The sequence below is a fragment of the Alexandromys fortis genome, unplaced genomic scaffold (genome assembly GCF_014885135.2).
Source record: "Alexandromys fortis isolate MF-2015 unplaced genomic scaffold, M_Fortis_MF-2015_v1.1 scaffold_1, whole genome shotgun sequence".
NCBI lineage: Eukaryota > Metazoa > Chordata > Mammalia > Rodentia > Cricetidae > Alexandromys > Alexandromys fortis.
In genome coordinates this window covers 3,847,251-3,867,378 of record NW_026067927.1, presented here as the reverse complement: position 1 = coordinate 3,867,378, position 20,128 = coordinate 3,847,251, and the positions used below count along the sequence as shown (strand labels likewise).

General features: G+C 45.9%; 2 protein-coding genes across 4 annotated transcripts in view; one reads left to right on the top strand and one right to left on the bottom strand.

Moving 5' to 3' along the window:
* Nucleotides 1–1,107: 1,107 nt before the first annotated feature.
* Nucleotides 1,108–19,718, bottom strand: Coq9 (coenzyme Q9). 2 transcript variants are annotated; one of them, XM_050143732.1, is made up of 9 exons: nt 19,577–19,718; nt 14,958–15,123; nt 11,851–11,986; nt 5,750–5,892; nt 5,447–5,531; nt 4,196–4,300; nt 2,891–3,046; nt 2,422–2,475; nt 1,108–1,832 (listed from the first exon to the last, which is right to left on the bottom strand). In XM_050143732.1, exons 1-9 carry the CDS (start codon nt 19,650–19,652, stop codon nt 1,797–1,799), a joined length of 957 nt encoding a protein of 318 aa, XP_049999689.1. In that variant the 5' UTR covers nt 19,653–19,718; the 3' UTR covers nt 1,108–1,796. The 2 variants fall into 2 exon arrangements, with proteins under 2 accessions (XP_049999689.1, XP_049999690.1); XM_050143733.1 differs by lacking the exon at nt 19,577–19,718 and adding an exon at nt 19,472–19,492.
* Ciapin1 (cytokine induced apoptosis inhibitor 1) overlaps nt 19,705–20,128 on the top strand; it is a 13,074-nt gene continuing 12,650 nt past the window's right edge. The window contains exon 1 of one of the 2 annotated variants that reach the window (XM_050143734.1): nt 19,705–19,831. The gene's annotated coding sequence lies outside the window, so the exon portion shown is untranslated. The remainder of the gene's footprint in view (nt 19,832–20,128) is intronic. The other variant, XM_050143735.1, reaches the window with a different exon arrangement.

Here is a 20,128-nt window from a genome sequence, read left to right as displayed (position 1 = left end):
GCTCATGGGAAGCAGGGCACGGCAATGCAGGGCACAGCAATGCAGGGCACAGCAATGCAGGGCACGGCAATGCAGCGCTGCAGTCTTAGTGCTTTCAGCTGGAAGGTGGAGAGAGAGGAACCCCTGGAAGTGCTCCACCAGTTAGATCCTGTACAAAGGACGTTCTCAGGCCAGTTGAAGTACTATCACACACACACGCACACATACACACTTCAGCTAGAGCACTGTATTTTACTATGGATGTGTATGTACATGATGGTGTCAGCATATGATGTATGTAGAATCAAAGGACAACGTGGGAATCAATCCTCTCCTTCCACCAGGTGGGTCCCTGGGACTGAACTTAGGATGTCAGGCCTGATTGCTAGTGCTCTCACCCACTGAGATGCCTCAAAGGTCCCCAAGGTATGCCTCAGCAATGATACACACACTTCCTTTCTACTCTTGCTCGTCCGATGTTTTTCTGAAGCAAAGATACAATGCTCCCCACGTCTACAGATCTGTGTAGTTGCACCTGAGGAGTTTAAATGGGCCTCACAAAAGCGGCAGCTGCTCACACTGAGAAAAGAGGCCCTTAAACAGAACCCCGAGGGAACTACACTCAGAGGGCGGGAGTTACCAGAGAAGAGTTTGCTGAGAGAGAGGGATGCTAAAAAGGATAAAGTGCAATGGCTACGGCAGTAATTCTATGGGATGGCAAGAGGCAAAAAAAGAAAAAAAAATCAGAGGTACAGAAAGAGCCTGACAGAAAGCCTATGAGACAAAACCTGAAGCTTGACTTTCCCCATCAGTTGACTTAAACAGGAGACCACAGCAGAAGACAGTGCTAACCATGGGGTAAAGGAAGCCCAGCCAGCATAGAGGACTATGAAAGCGAAGGACTGCCCTTAGAGACCAAGTGTAGACAAGGGAGCTCATGGCCTGGGGAGAGTTTTTATCCTTGTTTGACTGAGAGAATACTTAGGTCCAGAATGCAGAGCTGTCACAGTGACCCTGAAGGTAAAAGGCAGTGCCGAGGCCAGAACTCAGGCCTCTTCCACACACTACTGTCTACTGCTGGGGTCTAGGATACTTAACATTGTCTAGATGGAAACTGGACAACAGGAAATTGTTTCAAACATATTTATTATTTTTACAGATTCTAAATACACTAGTGACCTTGTGATGCATGCTGGTGTCTGTGACTGTCCAGAAGGCACCTGTCTCGGGGGAGGCAGCTTTCTGAGGGGACCCAGATGAGCAATGGTCAGTAGCAAATACCTCTGTGAGCACACTGTCTGTCCTGCACTGGGGAGGAGCTGCCGCTGTGTGGTAGTTTCTGTCCCTGGCTGTGAGCTCCTAAGAACTTTTCTCAGGCGATTTTGTTTGAGACGAGCCTGGCTTTGAACTTTCAATCCTGCTGTGGCAGTCCCAAGTGGTGAGAATATAGGTTACCATGCCCAGCTCCCAGAGAGCAGTTCTAAGGTCAAGGCATGATCAAGATGCCTGAGACCATGGCAGAGTCATGCCAAGTTTCTGTGGCTTGAAAGCTTGGATTTAAGTCTCATTTTTCAGTCACACAGTTGCAATGCAGAAAGGCATCGGGGGCCAGGTCTGGTATTAGGAACTGAAGAAGTGGCCTGATTCCAGATTAGAGCAGGAGCAAGTGCACTGTGATTTCCGGCCTCATGGCTATCATCGTAACTCCAAGTTCTTCCCTGCGTTCTCGTTAACATCTTGTTTGATGGATGGTGCATCTTGTCAAAGCCCTTCATATGCACTGCTGCTCCTTCCAGGTACGTGGGTTCCCCTTTCTCTCACCGGCGCTGGTTTAGACCTGTTAGGTTCTTGAGCTAACACAGGGACAGAAACAGAGAGAGTGGTGAGGCTTGTCTTACCTCTAAGGCTACAATGGGAATCCCTGGGTTATTCAAGGTAGTAGGTACAATTATGACACAGATTCAAGCATTCTGGGGACCCAGAGGCAGAAGTGATTTTTTTTAAATATTTATTTATTTATTATGTATACAATATTCTGTGTGTATGCCTGCAGGCCAGAAGAGGGCACCAGACCCCTTTACAGATGGTTGTGAGCCACCATGTGGTTGCTGGGAATTGAACTCAGGACCTTTGGAGGAGCAGGCAATGTTCTTAACCTCTGAGCCATCTCTTCAGCCCTTTTTTTTCTTTTCTGAGAAAGCTTGTCATATAGCCAAGCTGGCCTGGAACTTTTTATCCTCCTGCCTCAGCATGAGTGATGGAATACAGGTTTGTACTGCCTCTTCAACCAAGCTCTAGCAATTGTTTCTTGATACCAGCAAAGAAGGGGTGGGGTATTCATTTGAGAATAAGATACCAAGACTAAACCAAGATCAGCTTTATGCAGCTTGCAAGCCAAAGCTATTTGGGTTGGTTACATGTTATAAACAGCCCAGGACTTACCGTGACCGCTGCACCCATCAGTCCTTGCACCAGTGCTTCTCCAGTGGACTTCACCTAAGAGGGGTCTGGGTCAGATTCTGTTAAGCCCCTGAGTGAGCTCAAAGGGGAAACAGAAAGGACAATCGAGGAAACCTACGAGCCCGACAGTGGAGTCAAGATGGATTAATGTACTGGAAAAGAGCCTACGGACAACTCGGGCACAGACAGACGGAGCAGACAGCCTCAAACTCACAGAGATCCACCTGCCTTTGCCTCTGAGTGCTGGAATTAAAGGCGTGCACCACCACCACCCGGCAGACAGTAGACTTTTAAGGGCTAGCATGAGGAAAAAAACTGCCAGTCTCTTTGGGAAGGCCTTTGGGACTGTCAGTTAAGAACAGGAAGAGAACAGCCAGGTGATCACGTGTGGTTTTAGGCCAACAGGGTGTGCCTACTGAAAAGGGTTTTCAAATGTCCAGTCCCCAACTACCTGCTTAGCTGTGTGGCCCATGTTCATTGCATCATTAATCCGGTTTTCCAGGAAACGCCAAGTGTCTTCAAAGTCCGGGGAGGAGTCCTGCATCATCACCAGCTCTGTTGTGTTGTAGATGCCAGCCAGCACCGCACGGCGGGTGTACCAGTTAAACTGCAGAGAGACCCACCCAGCAGGCAGGAAATCACTGCTCTGTGCGCAAAGGAAGTCCTGGGGTTTTCTCACTTAAGACCTCAGGGACTCCCAGGCTCCCTCCTCATTTCCTCTCTCTCTCACTGACACACATGGCCCTCTGGACACCACTACTGCTCTGAACTTGGCTGGGCATCAAAGCTGTCTGTGAGATGAAAACTGTAAGCTCCTGGTCCCAACCTCCTAGGCTGAGAGTCAGAGAGTCTGAATTAAACACTAGGAACCAGGAGGTTTAACCAGCAGCCAAGGTGATTTGACTGGAGAAGTGCCGAGTCCTGGGGAGTGTCTACAATCCAACAGTCACGACTAAACCACATGGGGAGGGCTGCCGCAGAATCAGGGACAGGTTATAACATCTGGATGAAGCTGAGAGTTCGAGTCCCCGGTGACTTCTGCCAGCTCTGGAAATTGCTCTTCAGAGGACCAGCTCAGCTACTCAGTGTTTTATTCCTTTAATTTCTTTGCTCTCTAATTTTGTTTTCCACCATCTCTGTTGGTGGTATATTCCCACACAGGGAAAGCTTATTAAAGCACTTCGTTACAAGTATGGAGGGAGGATGTATCTGTGCACCTTGCCATCCCCGAGACCTCAAAGTACTATCACATTTTAATTTCCTTTATGAAGGTGTATATATATTTTAATATCCCACCAGAAATATGGAAGCATTTAACAAGTCATATTCTTCCTGGTGCCTCCTTATAGAGGCTTATTGATCTCTCAGCAAAATGGGTCAAGATGGGGGAGGAGTTTCTTTGAAAAGCAATGTCTCAAAGTCAGTCTCAGCAAATGAAGACACGGGGGAATCTGCTGCAGAATCTATGTCTCAGGAGACTGAGGGGAAATGGTTATGATACAGCAGCCCTGTCATAAGGCCCCAAGGTCTGTGCCCCCTCCACAAGCGGGAGGGAGAGTCAATGGTTCATGCTCAAATGCTGGTCACCAGAGGACAATGATCCACATGCCACTCTGGCTCATCAAAGACCTTTCCTCCTGAGATGGGAAAGACACTGCTGCCCTTCCAGACTTTTCATCAAAGAAATTTCACAAACTTCAAGAAACGCCTGGCCCAAGCCTTTGCTAGCAAGCTATGGGCCTACAGAAATACTCACATCAGTGGACTGGTCCCCAGCATAGTGCCACATGTCATCCACCATAGTGGTGAGCAAGTTGAGGCTGGGCGGGATGTTGTGAGGAAGCAGGAGGATGCTGAGGGCCTGAAGAACAAATGACAGAGGAGGTACTGCATGCAGGCAACGGGAGCACACACAGGACTCACATGGGGGGGGTGTCACAGGGGACAGTCTAGTTCTTGCTCTTTGAAACCCATTATGGGTGGATGTAGCAGCAAGAAACCCTGACTAGAGGTGATGGGGCCAGGGGCATGGTTTTGTCCTAAGATGACCTAATTAGAGTCTCCGGGCCAACATTTGAAACTGGGAATACTGACAGCTGAAGGGGTCACTCCTGTACAAGAGTCCTGGAAGCAAGGATGGAAAGGGTACCTCATTCAGTCACAGTAGATTCCTGTTCCCACAAAAACAAATCTTCCCAGTTGACACTAGTGCCAGAACCAATCTGAGAGTCTCCCTTAGCAAACACCAGCTTCTCCAGGCCCAACAGAACAAGCTCTCGACACTTTACCAACTCTATAATCCTCTGGGCTGGCGAGAGGTCCTTCACTAGCTGGAAAGTGTTCACTAGCAAAGGGCCCAGAAGGCAGCAGTGTGCTGACTCAGGCAGGCAGGTGACACCCAGTACTGCTCTGCCTGGGCTTTATGAGCTCTAGGTGGTCAAAGTCCGTCAGCTGGCTGACCAAGGTCACACACTCAAGTCTTCTAGCTGGAGAGAGGATACTGGGTGCTTGAGTCATCCTCGTTGCTGATGTAATTTTTAACTCAGAAAAAGGCCACACTGTGACATGCTTCAGAAAGGAGAAAAATGGAGGCAGTCCTTGGAATGAATATCCTTTGGCAAACATTACCCTAGCAATACACCAAGAAGCCTAGTACTCAAGACCTGAAACACAACAGCACTCAATGAGTAAAGATGGCTGGTACAAGCTCCTGACTGTTCTGACCTTGCTCAAGGAAGACTGCTCCCCCTTGAAGACCTGATGGCACACTCAGGCTACTGGGTCCACCTGTGATATGAACTAATATGCAGGGCCACTCACAGGTCCAGGATCTTGAAGTTGCTCCCTATGGTGCGCCCTAGCAAGAACCAAGCTCTGCCAAGTGTGCTAGACTTTCCTGGCCCTATGGTAAAGACTCATGAACTAGCTTCTCAGCAGTGTGCATGGTGAGGGGGTGGGGGTGGGATATCATTACTGTTGCTCTGGAACTTTAACATGGACTGTGTACCCGGGGCCAGTGCTCAATGTAGGGGATCAGCATTCTCAGTCTGGTTTTCACTGCATCCCTCAGGAACTGGTCTGTCTTCCTCTTCCTGGAAGAGGGAAAGAAAACAGTGTGTCACTAGCTCAAAAGCAGGGGCAACACTGCCTACTCAGTCCCAGCAGAGCCTGAGGAAAACTGTCACTCAGGCTGCTGATTGCAGACCCATCTAAGCTGCAGGGTATTAGCACTGCTCTCTTGGTGTTTCTTGTATCCGCATCCTGGGGGACAGTTGCTAGGGCAAGAGGCCCACTCCATGCTGCGACTTACTCTGCCTGGCCCAACTGCACCAGCTTCTGCTCCTCTTCCAGGATGTGGGTAAGGCGAGCATTGCACTGGGTAACAAAGTGCAGAATCAGCTCACTGCCGTCACTCCCAAACATGCTGGCTGCTGCGCTGGAGAGACCCAAGGACTATAGGAGAGACAGCAGAAAAAGTGAGTAAGCATATTGGGGCTGAAGGCACAATTATCACAATACCTCTTTCCTTAACGGGGACTGGATTTTCAGTGGAGACCCTTGGCTCTCGCTCTGAGCTCATGTGATTTTAGGGACCAGCACTGGTCCACCGAGCCCTTTAGTTTATGCAGAGCATGGCTCCAGGCTTGCATGCTGGAGTTCAGTGCCTGGCTCGGGGGTGGACGCATGGCCAAATATAGAAATCAGGAATCTACCTTAGGAATTTTGCTTAGTATGGAAAGGGTCTAGTTTCATTTTTGTTGCTGTGACAATACCCCAGCACTCTGGAGGCAAAGACAGGCGGGTCTCTGAGTTTGAGGCCAGCCTGGTCTACAGATCAAGTTCCAGGACAGGATAGACTACACAGAGAAACGTTGTCTGTAAAAAACAAACAAACAAACAAACAAAAACCCAGAGCAACACGGGAAGAAAGAGTTTATTTGGCTTCCTATTCCAGGTTTAATATACAAGAACTCAAGTAGCCAGTCTTTTCACATCTACAGTCCAGAGCAGAGAGAGACAAGTCTACCCACCCTAGTTGCTTGTTTGATGTTGCTTAGTGCCCAGAGAGCTTTCTCTGCTCATCTCATGAAATGGTGCCGTCCACATTCAACTCAATTAATAATCCAGACAATCCCCCAGAGGCATGCCCACAGGCCAACCTGATTTAGATCAATTTCTCAGTCAAGGATTCTCAGGTGACTCTAGGTTGTGGAAAGTTGGCAACTAAAAACTAAGCATCACGGGAGGGACAGTCCTCTTTCTACTGGACTGCTGCTCCACTTCAGCCCCGTATGGGAGCCGGCTGCAAAGGAGCCCAAAAAGAACCATGTGATGATCCCCCTGGTGAACACATCCTAGCAACACCAACTATGACACTGGACCAGGCTCCTTCTGGACTTTCCTTCATTACAAGGGTCAAAATACCCCTTTCAATCATAGGCCAGTTAGAGCTGAGCTGTAGCACTGATTCTGGGGCTCTAGCCAACTCTGCTCAGAGAGAATACTCTCTTCCTGACCTGCTCCCTTCACCCAGAGCTCTAGCACAGTGGGCCTGACAGGTTCTGTCTTTCATTCAATTACTTTTGTAGGGTGGGGATCAAACCTAGGGTCTGTGCAAGTAAACAAGCATTCGGCCACCGAGCCCAAGTTCCTGTCAGATGTTTAAAGACACTTCTTTCCATTAGAACCACTGAGGAGCTAAACAAGTCAGAGACGGCCTTTGTTTTCCTGATCCATATTGTTGAGAATCTACTGGAGACAGCTAACAGGAACAGACAGCGGGAAAGGAACAAAAGTACGTTACTATGACTTCCTCCTGCAGGGCAGGGAACTGCCTCTCTTCTGTAGGCGAGCAGGGCCGTGAAGGAGAGCAGCAGTGCTGACATGAGTAACTGCAGGCCGCTGCGCACATTACACGCCATCTCATCGCCTCCGCCTAATAGCGGGACAGGTTGTGGCTATATTTCACAAACCAGGAAACTGAGGCTTCTTACAGTTCTCACCCACAAACTGAGTCGGTGGTCTATAGTTATCATGTTCTCGGTATGAAAGAAGGTAAGAGGAAAAGCCAGTTAACAGAGGGTACCTTTTCGTTCAATTTTTCCAAACAATCCTATTAATTTCTCTCTTATTTGTGAAATCTCTATCAATTTCTTCCCTCCTCCAGAAATTTCTGCTTCCTCCTACTCCTTACCAATCTTAGGTTCCCCAAGCTATCACATGTACTCTGAAAAGAAATCAAAAGCCATCCTGTGGGAATTCCCTTAATGTTTAGAAACTAAACCCAGTGAATTTGAGACTAGTCTAGTCTACATAATGAATTCCAGGATAGTCAGGCTATATGGAGAGACCATGTCTCTCTCTCTTTCAAACACACACACAGGGGCGGGGGAGGGGAGAAAAGAAAAAGAAAAAACGCAAAGCTGTCTTCTCCAATAATGTGTAAGGCCAGTCCTTCCACCCGTTTTCCAGATCTTGCAACTCTTGCCTTAGGAATCTCATGGTTTTGATTTTGCCTGCCGCCTTCTATTATCTCCACCCTCTCTTGTGCTTCATTTTTCCCCATGCTCAACTTCCTATTTTTTTTTATAAAGATTTTATTTATTACATATACAATACAGTATTCTGCCGCCATGTATGCCTGCATGCCAGAAGAGGGCACCAGATCTCATTTTAGATGGTTGTGAGCCACCATGTGGTTGCTGGGAATTGAACTCAGGACCCCTGGAAGAACAGTCAGTGTCCTTAACCTCTGAGCCATCTCTCCAGCCCCCCCATGCTCAACTTCCATCCTGCTTCTGTGCTTGACACAGTCTTCTTAGCCTAATGGTTCTCTACTTCCTCAGTGTCACAGCCCCCTCCCTCTGACTTCTGATGCAGGACCCCAATAGCAATCTCTATAATAGCTGATTGCTAGCTGTGGAGGATATCTTTTGTTCTCTCTCCAGTACTGAGATGCTCTAACCCAGAGCTACTCCTATACCTTCCTCCCCAGCCCTTCTCTTGATGGGCTCTCAATGCATAGCCCAGGCAGCCCTCAAACTTGCAGCAGTCCTCCTGCCTCAAAGTCCCACGTGCTGGGGTTAGAGGTGTAAGGCAGCACATACGGTGGGATTCTCTGCGCTTTATGCTCTTGCATACACTCACATCCACACACGCTACAATACTCAAACAGCCATCTGCAGTCCTCCTAGCTCCTCTGGTGCAGAACCATTATACAGGCTCGATACCTCCAGCCTGGAGGAGGGATGGAAGGAAACAAACCAAACAGTACAGAAGACAAAATGCTAGGCCCAGATAGTGAAGCACGGGAAGAAGCATATCCCTGCCCCTAGTTTCTGCATAGAATCAGAACAGCTCTCAAACTTAACACCATTAAGCCTAAGGCCAGTGGATGGACCAATCTCTGGAGCTATGTATCCACCTTAAAGTTCACTACTATACAGCTTCATCTGTCCAGGACAGTGAATAATGTTTCCTGGGTATTGAAGACAGACAAGGCACTTAGAGACACAGGCATAGGCAAGGACTTTCTAAAAAGGTCCAACAACACAGGAGACAGAGAATTGACAGACAGGATTATATCAAATTAAAAAGCCTTTGTATAGCAAAGGAAACAATCATCAGAGTGAAGAGACAGTCTGCGAGGAAATCTTTGCTAAGTACATGCAACCGATAATACTTAGCATCTCTAAAGAACTTTAGCTCCTTCACTCAGAGCAGGCAGTAACACTACTGCCAATTCAGCCACGGCTACAAGGTAGGACCGGTGCCTTCTTGGCAAGGAGACACTGATGAAATGCTGGGACATCGGAAGTTAGGGCTGTCACAGCTACATGTCACTAAGATGACGTGACAAACTCTAGGTTGCCTGTAAATCTGTTGCAGTCATCAAGTACAGTCTGAATTATCAGGGTGTGGTAGCGCAGACCCTCAATCCCAGCACAAGGCAGAGGAGAAATAAAACCTTAAGAAATTCTTTAAGGACAAGCCTCTGGACCTGGGCTTGAGAAGGTATGAGTCGTATTCTGTGCTCCAGGCTCTCAAACATGAGAAGCTGGGACAGAAAGACAAGGCGCCATGCACCAAGGCTCCCAGGCAAGAAGCTGGAAATAGGTAACAAGTCTGCAGAACCCCTCTGCGAGGCCTGGGTGTAGCTGAAGCAATAAACACAAAGCTGGTACAAACAAGACAAAATGAAACACCCCCCTCCAAAAAAAAAATTAAACAAAAGCACACCATGCAATCAGCAAATACATTAATGAACTGAACACAAAGTCCTCATGAGAAAAACACAGACAATCAATAAATACTTGAAAAATATTCTTGACTGGGCTGGAGAGATGGCTCAGAGGTTAAGAGCATTGCCTGCTCTTCCAGAGGTCCTGAGTTCAATTCCCAGCAACCACATGGTGGCTCACAACCATCTGTAATGGGGTCTGGTGCCCTCTTCTGGCTTGCAGGCATACACACAGACAGAATATTGTATACATAATAAATATTTAAAAAAAAAAATATTCTTGACTACCGGAGAAGCATAAACTAGAAGAGTTTTGAGGGCTAGTGAGATGCCTAGTAGTTAAGAGAGCTTGCTCTTTTCTCCAGTTCAGTCCCTAGCACCCACACTGCTCGGCTCACAATCTCCTCTGCCTCTGGCTCCAAGAGATCCAATGCCCTCCAAGTGGCATATATACACATAGACACACACACACTCACTCTCATAATAATAATAAATTTTTATTTAAAACAAAACTGCTTTGAGGGCTGGGCATGTACAAATCTACAATCTGAGTTCTTGGAAGATGAATGCAGGAAGATCAGTCAGTAGTTTGGAGTTCAAGGCCAACCTCAGATATATACAACTCTGAGGCCAGTCTAGCCAACATCAGACTACTTTTAAACAAACAAACAAAAAATTGCTTTGAGAGTCCACCGTACCCTCGTCAAGATGGCTAGCTTCAAGAAAACAAGTGACAAGAAATGATGTCAAGAATATGCAAGAGAAATTTGGGGAGGACTTCACTATGAAACTGTAGCTGGCCTGGAACTGTGTAGTTCACTGGTCTCAACCTTGTGGTGATATCCCTGCCTCTGCCTCTCAAGACCTGGGATTATAGGCATGAGCCACTGTGCCTGTCGATAAAGACTGTGGGGACTTCAGACACTGCTGGTGGCAATGTAAACTAGTATAGGCACTGTGGAAATAAGTATGGAAGTTCCCAAAAAACTAAAAAGGAACTGCCATGTGATCTAGCTATACTGCACAATGGTGTATACCTCAAGGAGTCTAAGTTAGTGTTCACAGAGAAAACTACACATTTATGTTTATTGCTATATTACTCTCAGTAGTCAGTATATGGATCTAGTCCTGATATGCCCATTAACAGATGGATGAATAAAGAAATTCTGTTAAGTATATACAAGAGAACTATATTCAGATATAAAGTAGGAAATTGTTGTGGAATATTATTTTAACTAGGCAAAGATGTGTTACACTTGTTTATGCTGCAGAATATTACTTTAACAATGTAAAGATGTGTTACATTTGTTTATGCTGCAGAATATTACTTTAACTACGTAAAGGTGTGTTACACTTGTTTATGCTGCAGAATATTACTTTAACTGTGTAAAGGTGTGTTACATTTGTTTATGCTGCAGAATATTACTTTAACTACGTAAAGGTGTGTTACACTTGTTTATGCTGCAGAATATTACTTTAACTGTGTAAAAGTGTGTTACATTTGTTTATGCTGCAGAATATTACTTTAACTGTGTAAAGGTGTGTTACATTTGTTTATGCTGCAGAATATTACTTTAATTGTGTAAAGATGTGTTACATTGTTTATGCTGCAGAATATTTAACTATGTAAAGGTGTGTTACATTTGTTTACGCTGCAGAATATTTAAGTATGTAAAGGTGTGTTACATTTGTTTACGCTGCATTGCTTAATTATGCAATCCTAGTATTTTGGAGGCAGAGTCAACAGGGCCACTGCAAGTCTGAGGCTGGCCTCGTCTACTTAGTGAGTTCCAGACTGGCCCAGGCTACACAGTAAGACCCTGTCTCTAAATTAAAAAAAAAAGAAAAGAAAAAATAGGAGCTATCAAGATGTCTTAGCACAGAAAGGCACCAGGTTGTCAAGGCTGGACTACCTGATTTCAATCACTGAGACCCACATGACAGAAGACAAGACCCTCTTCCTCTAACTTCTATCTATATATATCTATATGAGTTCCAGGTCAGCCTGTACTACATAGCAAGCCATTTCTACCCTATGGGGAAGAAAGTCAAAGATAACCCAGACAATCCTGTGCCTGTGAAGCTATGAGCTAGACTGGAAGAAAGCAGAACGTCTGTGGTTCTGACTCTGGGTTCACCTGGGTCTGCTGCCCCACCTCACCTCTACCCACCTGGGCTCCTTCCGCAATGGCCTCTGCAGTCCAGCCATGCGCAGGCACAAACTCCAGGGCTGCTGTCAAGATGCGATGCTGTAGCTGCTCCTCACTCTCGTGGTCTTCTTCCTCCTCTCCACTCTGGTCTGTGTACCTGATACAGAGCCCAGCACACATCACCTCACTGTCTACAGCCTAGCATCAGAACGAGCCCAGCCGGAAACAAAGGATGGGTCTCCTATAGGCATGTTAGGAGGGGCTTTATTTCTGCTTAGTATGGATGTTTTAATACCAACAAGGTTCAAATCCTATCATCCTTGCCCTCCTCCCACAGGAAGAAAGTGTCCAGGAATTTGAGTTCTTATGATAAGAAGACAATGGCCCTGTCCCAGCCTAGGTTTCTGCTTATCATCCTTAGACAAGTGGGTCCAACCTGGGGCCCATAGGCTACCTATGCCCCAGGAGAGCTATGGCTAAACATATTTATAGATGACATAAGTCATGTTGTAGAGTCATAAGGTGGCCACTCCTGCTAGAACATGGTGTTTAAAGGTTTTTCTTCTGTCTGTACTGGGCTGTTACTCAAAAAAAGTAAGAAAAATGGTTATTTTATTCATAGGTATAAATCCTCAAAAAGTATTTATTGAGTTGCAAGTATTTAGCTAGATATCTGCCAGCAAACCCAGCACATGGCAGGTTGAGACAGGAGGAAGTCCTGGAGTTTAAGGCCAGTCTCAGGTACACAAGAACATGTCTCAAATCAATCACTCAATCATCAATCAATCCATCAATCAAATAACAGGGCTGGAAAATATCTCAGCAGTTAAGAGCACTGACTACTGCTTCTGAGAGCTCGGTTCCCAGAACCCACATTGGGCAGCTCATAACTGTCAGTAACTTAGCTCTAGAGCAGCAGTTCTCAATCTGTGGGTCTCAACCCTTTGAAGGTTGAGCGACCCTTTCACAGGGGTTGCTTAAGACCATCAGAAAACACAGATATTTACATTATGATTAATAACAGCATCAAAATTACAGTTACTAAGTAGCAATGAAAGTAATTTTATGGTTGGGAGTCACCACAACATGAGGAACTGTGTTAAAGGGTCACAGCATTAGGAAGGTTGAGAACCACTGCACTAGGGGGTCTGATGCCCAGTTCTGGCCTTCTTGGCACCAGCACCCATGTGCACATACCTACCACAGAAGACAGATAGACAGACAGACAGACAGACACACTTTTTGGCATCAGTACCCACCCATGTGCACGTACCACAACAGACATACAACACACACGATTTTTTAAAAGAGTACTTTAAAAGCCAGGTGGTGGTAGTGCCAGCACTTGGGAGGCAGAGACAGGTGGATCTCTGAGTTTGAGGTCAGCCTAGTCTACAAGAGCTAGTTATAGGACAGCTAGGGCTGTTATACAGAAAAACCCTGTCTTGAGAAACCAAAATAAAATGAAATAAAGTACTTTACAAAAGCTAGTAAAACTGGGCTAGGCATGGAATACATACCTTTAATTTAGCACTCAGGAAGGCAGAGGTAGGGGATCTCTGTGAGTTGTAGGCCAGCAGAGTCTACAAGAAGAGTTCCAGCTCAGCCAGGGTTACATAGTGAGACCTTGTCTCAAAACAAGCAAACAAAACTTGGTAGGAAAATTGAACCCTCTAATCTTCTACTGTGGAAAGTTCAATTTTCAGTGGCAGGATTAACAAGAAAAACAGATCTGATGTAGATGCACTCGGGAGATAGAGGCAGGAGGATCTCTGTGAGTTCGAGGCCAGCATGCTCTATATAACCAGTTCTAGGACGGTCAGAACTACACAGAGAGACCCTGTCTTAAAAGAACAAAACCAACCAACCAAATAAACAAACAAAAAACCCAGATCTAATGGAAATGTAGTTATTATTACCTTGTAAAAGCTAAGTCTGCCCTGCACAGGCAAGGAAATTTTAAATGTGTTTATCTTTTGCCTCTATGCTCTCAACAGTTCTGTATCCCAGGCAAGCCTTGAACCTGTGATCCTCCTCCAGACTCCAGTGCTCGCCAGTTTTATGTCAACTTGATACAAGCTAGAGCGGGGGGAACTTCAATTGAGGAAATGCCTTCATAAGTTCCAGCTGTAGGGAGGCATTTTCTTAACTAGTGATTGATGGGGGAGGGCCTAGCCCACTGTGGGTGGTGCCATCCCTGGGCTGGTGGTCCTGGGTTCTATAATGAACAAGGCTGAGCAAGCCATGAGGAGCAAGCCAGTAAGCAACACTCCTCCATGGCCTCTGCATCGGCTCCTGCCTCCAGGATCCTGCCCTGTTGGAGTAGGACTTTCCTCAATGATGGACTACGACGTGGAAGTATAAGCCAAATAAACCCCCCAACTTGCTTTTGCTCATGGTGTTTTCTTATAGCAATAGAAACCCTAACTAAGACACTTTAGTTGTTGGGATTACTTCTTCAAAGTTCCCATCTCTATGGAGAGGATATACATGTTTCTTCATATTATGTCTCCTATCAAACAATGGAATCTAAATAGTCATAAGACAGGCTAAATACATTTTGGTTCATTTATTACCAGAACGTTATACCACTACTACGTTATTTTTAACACAAACTGTGAAAAGACACTAAGAATCTACTGTTGAACAGGCATACATACATCTATAATCCTAGCACTTGGGAGACTCAGGAAGATCGCTGAACTCAATCTGCCTAGGCTACAGAGACCTCATCTTAAAAAGAAAAAAAATGCTTATAGAAACTTCTAAAAGGCAATTTTATGTCAGACGAGTTATCTCTGTGTATGATTTCAAGTATTCTCCACTGTGTTTAGATTTTCTAAAAACAACAGAAAGCAGCGAAGCACAGTAGCTGACTCCTGCAATCCCAGCACTTTGGAGACTGGGGCTGGAGGATTCCCAGAGCTAGAGGCCATCAGGGCTACCAGCCTGGGGTGCAGAGTTAAAGACCCGCCAGTTCCACAAGACCCTAGCAGAAAGGAAAGAGGGAAGGGGAGGAAAGAGAGGGGAGGGGAATAGAAGGAAGAAGGAGGGGCTGGTGAGGAGGAAGCTGCATTCTGAAGCATGCCAAGTGGCCAGCAATGGGTAGATCCAGACACAATGCTTACCTGGGGGGCTGACGAGGAAACTCTGAGCCAGGTGTTTCTGGCCCTGGTGTCTCAGAAGGTTGCTGAGAAAAAGATTGAGGAGGCTGCTGCTTCTGCTCTTCTGAAGACCTCAAGCCCACAGAAGTGTGGAGGGCACGCGGCATCAGAGGTGATCGGCAGCGGGCCACTGAAACAGAAACAAGACTGTTGTTCAGGGACATTCACCACAGAGCACCGTCTGAGACCCAGAGTGGTGATAAAAGTGAGGAGGAAGGGCTGGAGAGATGGCTCAGAGGTTAAGAACACTGACTTTTCTTCCAGAGGTCCTGAGTTCAATTCCCAGCAACCACATAATGGCTTATAACCATCTGTAATGAGGTCTGGTGCCCTCTTCTGGCATAGAGGTGTACATGCAGGAGGAACATTGTATACATAATAAATAAATCTTTAGAAAAAAAAAAAGTGAGGAGGAAGTACATGGGTAGGAACCCTCTGCAGGCACTCATTCCAGTGTTGAGTCCCCAACAGACACCTTGTAACAGAAGCCTTGAGACACGTAAATCAGTTAACCGAAGACGTAGCTGTCTCACTGGCCTGTCTGTAGCACCGGTCAGCTGTATGGCTCTATAAAACATTTCCCTCAGTATACAGATTAAAATAATTGTCTTAATTACTACCGTGTGTGCATGACGTACACGGATAGTCATTCAATGACACAAGCTTGGAGCTCAGAGGGTTCCTTTGTGGACTTGGTTTTCTTTTTTAACCCTCACATCCATTCTGGGAATGGAACTCAGGTTGCCAGGTTTATGTGTCAAGCACCTTTACCCATTGAACCATCTTGCTGGCCCCATAATATTCAGCTTTTAAAACCCCACAGATTAAGAGTGTTAATCTCAACTTGTTCGGTGGCAATGTTAAGATACCCTTCAAAAGTGAAATGCTATACCTATGTACATAACAAGCCTACGTTCCAAGTGTTTACATGGCATTTCTTTTCCTTCTTTATCATGTTTTTGTATATTGTATGCATGTGCATGTTTGTGTGTATTGTGTGCGTGTTTGTATGTATGTACGTAGGTGAGCATGCACAAGTATGTGGAGGCTTGAGGTCAGTTTTGGGAATCATTCTCAATCTGTTCTTCCACTTTATTGATTGATAGGGTCTCTGCAACAGAACCAGAGCTTACTGAAATGGTTAGTCTTGCTGGCCTGCTTAAACTAGAGATCTCTGGTCTCCACCTCTGGGCTTCTTTTCTTTCTTTCAGTTTTTATTTTTCTGTTTGTTTTGTTTCTGAGACAAGATCTCACTATGGAGTCCTGACTGGACTGACACTCACTATGAAGACCAGGCTAGCCTGAACTCACTATGTAGACCAAGCTGGCCTCAAACACCCAGAAATATGCCTCTCTGACTCCTTAGTGCTGGATTAAAGGCGTGTACTACCACATGTTTTATGTTTTAAAGGTGTGTTTTATGTGGGTTCTAAAGACCAGAATTCTGGTCCTCATACTCAAGCACTCTGACCTCTGAGCCAGCCCCCTAGCCCTTGCAGCCCCTTACTTTAGGAAATATCAGCAGCATCTCCTGTGTAAAAATCCTTACTAATTTTTTCTTCCCCAACACTTTATCATCAGAATACAAGCTGAAGGAATTGCGAACATCTGGATATCCACTCCAGTTTCTATAGATATGCTCTTCACCAGCATTATTTCTGATTATTTAGTGCAGATCTCAAGGGTTCTGCATCTCCAACATTTCAGTCCACTGATTACTGTCCCTTTATAAATTGTTGATATATGATGAAATATACAAATCTTAAATATGTCATTCTGTGAGCGATGTAAAGAAATACACCTATATAACATGAATCCTATGTAGATATTACTATCACCCCAGAAAATTCCCTCCCACCTTTTCAGCTCCCATACCTCTGTTCTGAAACTTACACCCTAGGTTAGGTTTTGCTTGTCCTTGGATTTTTTTTTATCTACACATTTTAATGTTTTTCTCTGAAGTTTCTTTCATTTCATATATATTTTTAAATTTTGTTTGTTTGTCAAGACAGGGTATCTCTGTGTAGCCCTGAATGTCCTGGAACTCACTCTGTAAACCAGGCTGGCCTCAAATTTAAAGACTAGCTTGGATTAAAGGTGTGCACCACCATCGTTTGGCTAATCTTTAAAGATTTATTCATGTGTATGAGTGTTTTGCCTGCATCTATGTATATGTATCCCATGTCTGCCTGATGACCACAAGGAGAGAAGAGGGGGTTGGGAAGTGAGCCCTGGGTATCTGCAAAAACAGCACACACTCTTAATGATGAGCCATTTCCCAAGCCCTGCTTAGTATAATTTTTTCAAAGACGTATTATTTTTTTTTAATGAGTCTTTTGCCTGCATGTGTGTATCTGCACCATGTGAATGCCTGTGTCCATGGAGGCCAGAAGAGAATACTGGATCCATGATTGGTAAAAACTGAACTTGTGTCCTCTGGAAAACCTGCCAGTGCTCTTAACCACTGAGCCTTCTCTCCAGGACATTATTTAGTTTTTAATTATATATATATATATGCATATATATATATGCATATATATATGCAAATCTTAAATATATGTGTGTGTGTGTGTGTGTGTGTGAGTTTGTGTGTGGGGATGAAGAAGGCATGAGATGCCCTGGAGCTGGAGTTACAGGTGGTTGTGAGCTGTCCAACATGTGTGCTGGGAATCCAACTTGGGTCCTCTCAAGAGCAGTATGAACTCTTAACTGCTGGGCCATCTCTCTACCTTCCCAGTTCAGTATATTTTAAAAAGCTCATCCTATGCAACTCTTTGAGAAGTCTACAAGAACGCTTAGGAATGTTTTAATTTCTGTGACTCTCTGAAAACCCACGTTCCTGGATTTATTTATTTTTTTTTGAGTGCCTTTTTTCTCTTAACCCTTGTGCTCAAGCCTACATTAAAATCTCTTCGTTACACCCTGTTTTAAACGTGCACACAAAGTATCAAAAGATCAGCCTGTATAATTTTTGAGACATTCTTCCAAATAGCTCAGATTGAGACAGGACTACACGTTTGAAAAAGAAAATCGTATTAAGAAGGAAAAGCATGGGGTTGGAGAGACGGCTCAGAGGTTAAGGGTACTGGCTGCTTTTCCAGAGGTCCTGAGTTCAATTCCCAGCAACGATGGGGTGGATCACAACCATCTATAACCCTTTTCTGGCCTGCAAGCATACATGCAGGCAGAGCACTCATCAATATATAGATAAAGCATGATGGCACACTCTTTTAAGCATTCAGGAAGCAAGGACGGACAAGCCAGTCTCTCTGAATTTAAGGTCAGTCACAGCAAGTTCTAGGTCAGTCAAGGACACAGAGTGAGACCTTGTCTCAAAAGTTTTAGAAAGGGAGGGGTGCTTTGGAGGCCCCTGTTGCAGAGTGCTTGCATAGGGCTACAAAAGACGAATGTTTGGCTTTTCAGGATCCAGCCATTATAAAGTTGCTGCGAATACACTTCAATGTTTTGTGGACACAATTTCTTTCTTTTTTTTTTTTTTAAAGCCAGATCTGTTCCACCAACCACTTTTTTTTTGGAAATATTTATTTATTTATTATGTATACAATATTCTGTCTGTGTGTTTGTCTGCAGGCCAGAAGAGGGCACCAGACCTCATTACAGATGGTTGTGAGCCACCATGTGGTTGCCGGGAATTGAACTCCGGACCTTTGGAAGAGCAGGCAATGCTCTTAACTACTGAGCCATCTCTCCAGCCCCCCACAATTTCTTGATTAAATACCCAAGATTTTCTTGGACACTGGTATTATTTTTACTAAAAATACCTTGTCTGAAACTTAGGATAAAATTGACAAAAAGAAAGTCACTGAAAACAATAATATGGAAAGAAACATAGAACACCATGCATAAAATCAGCATTTTGTTATATTCACAGAAAATAGAGCAAATACCCACAAAATATGAAGTGAGGGGTTTCCCAAAGTACTGCTGTGAAATCTCTGCAGCTCGGAAATTTTAGTTGCATACTTATGTTAATGTGTTAGTGTGGAAATATTCTTTTTATGGAAAGTGATTTTTGCTTTTCCACTTAATGCCAGCGTACAAAGTTTTCTTTTTAAAGTAAAAGTCTGGATTAACGTGGAAGTAAAACTACTGAACATTCGGCAGCAATGATAGTAAGAGAATGTCACCAACTTAGTGACGTGGTGTGGCAATGACTGACTCTGGGGACAGACCGGGCTGGACGCTCTCTGGCGGTTCCACTTGTTCCTCCAGCGAGGCTGGCCCAGTGCCCTTGGCAACGGAACTGAGAACACGTCTGCAACGGACGAGCTCGGTGACCTTGGGTACACCGAGCCCTCTCTGAAGCTCCATTACCTCTGGGGAACCGGGGTGACAGGCCTGCTCCGCTGCTTTTGCCCCTCACAGCTCCAGTCTGGAGATCGAAACCCACTAAGTGATTTTGTTTTTTCCCCAACTCGAGACTCCAGGGGCTCCACGCCGATGCCCTTCACCTTTACCTTGCTATCCCCCACCATGGCCTTTCTCGCCCTATGCCAAGCCCAGGCTCGCGCAGCTTCTCCTTCCCCGCTCTCCCCCGCGCCCGGCCTCAGTTGTCACCTCACCGGGCAGGCACCGCAGCTGCAGGAGCCTCCAGCCTACCCGGCCGAGGACGCCAGACACTGCTGCCGTCGCCGCCATCTTGGAAGTGGGCACGCACGCCGACGGCGGCGACGGCGACGTGCCGGGCAGCGTCACGCCGTCAGGCGAGGGGGGGCCGCGTCTACCTTCTAGGACTGGGTGCTGCGCCGCGTCTTCCCGCGAGAGACCGGAGACGAGAAGCCGGCGTCTGCGGAGCGAGTATTCAGGGTAGGAGGAAGGTGAGCTCGTTCTGGGCAGCTCGAGCACCCGATCGGGCCTAACGGGCCTCCTCGGGCCCACTCTCATCCTCCGTCCTCTCGTTTCCGCTCCCCGCGCCGTCATTGGCTTGCCTGGGGGAAGCCGGTGTGAGGGATCACGGTGACCATCATGGCCCTTCCCGCGGCGGCATTCCTATCGCCGGGGCTCTTCTGCTGCCTCTTTTTCTCGTGAAACCCGGAGCTGGCATCGAGATCGCCAGTTTACTCATAGCCTTCCGTGGTGACCTTGGGTCGCCTTCAGGGCATCTGGCGGAAAGC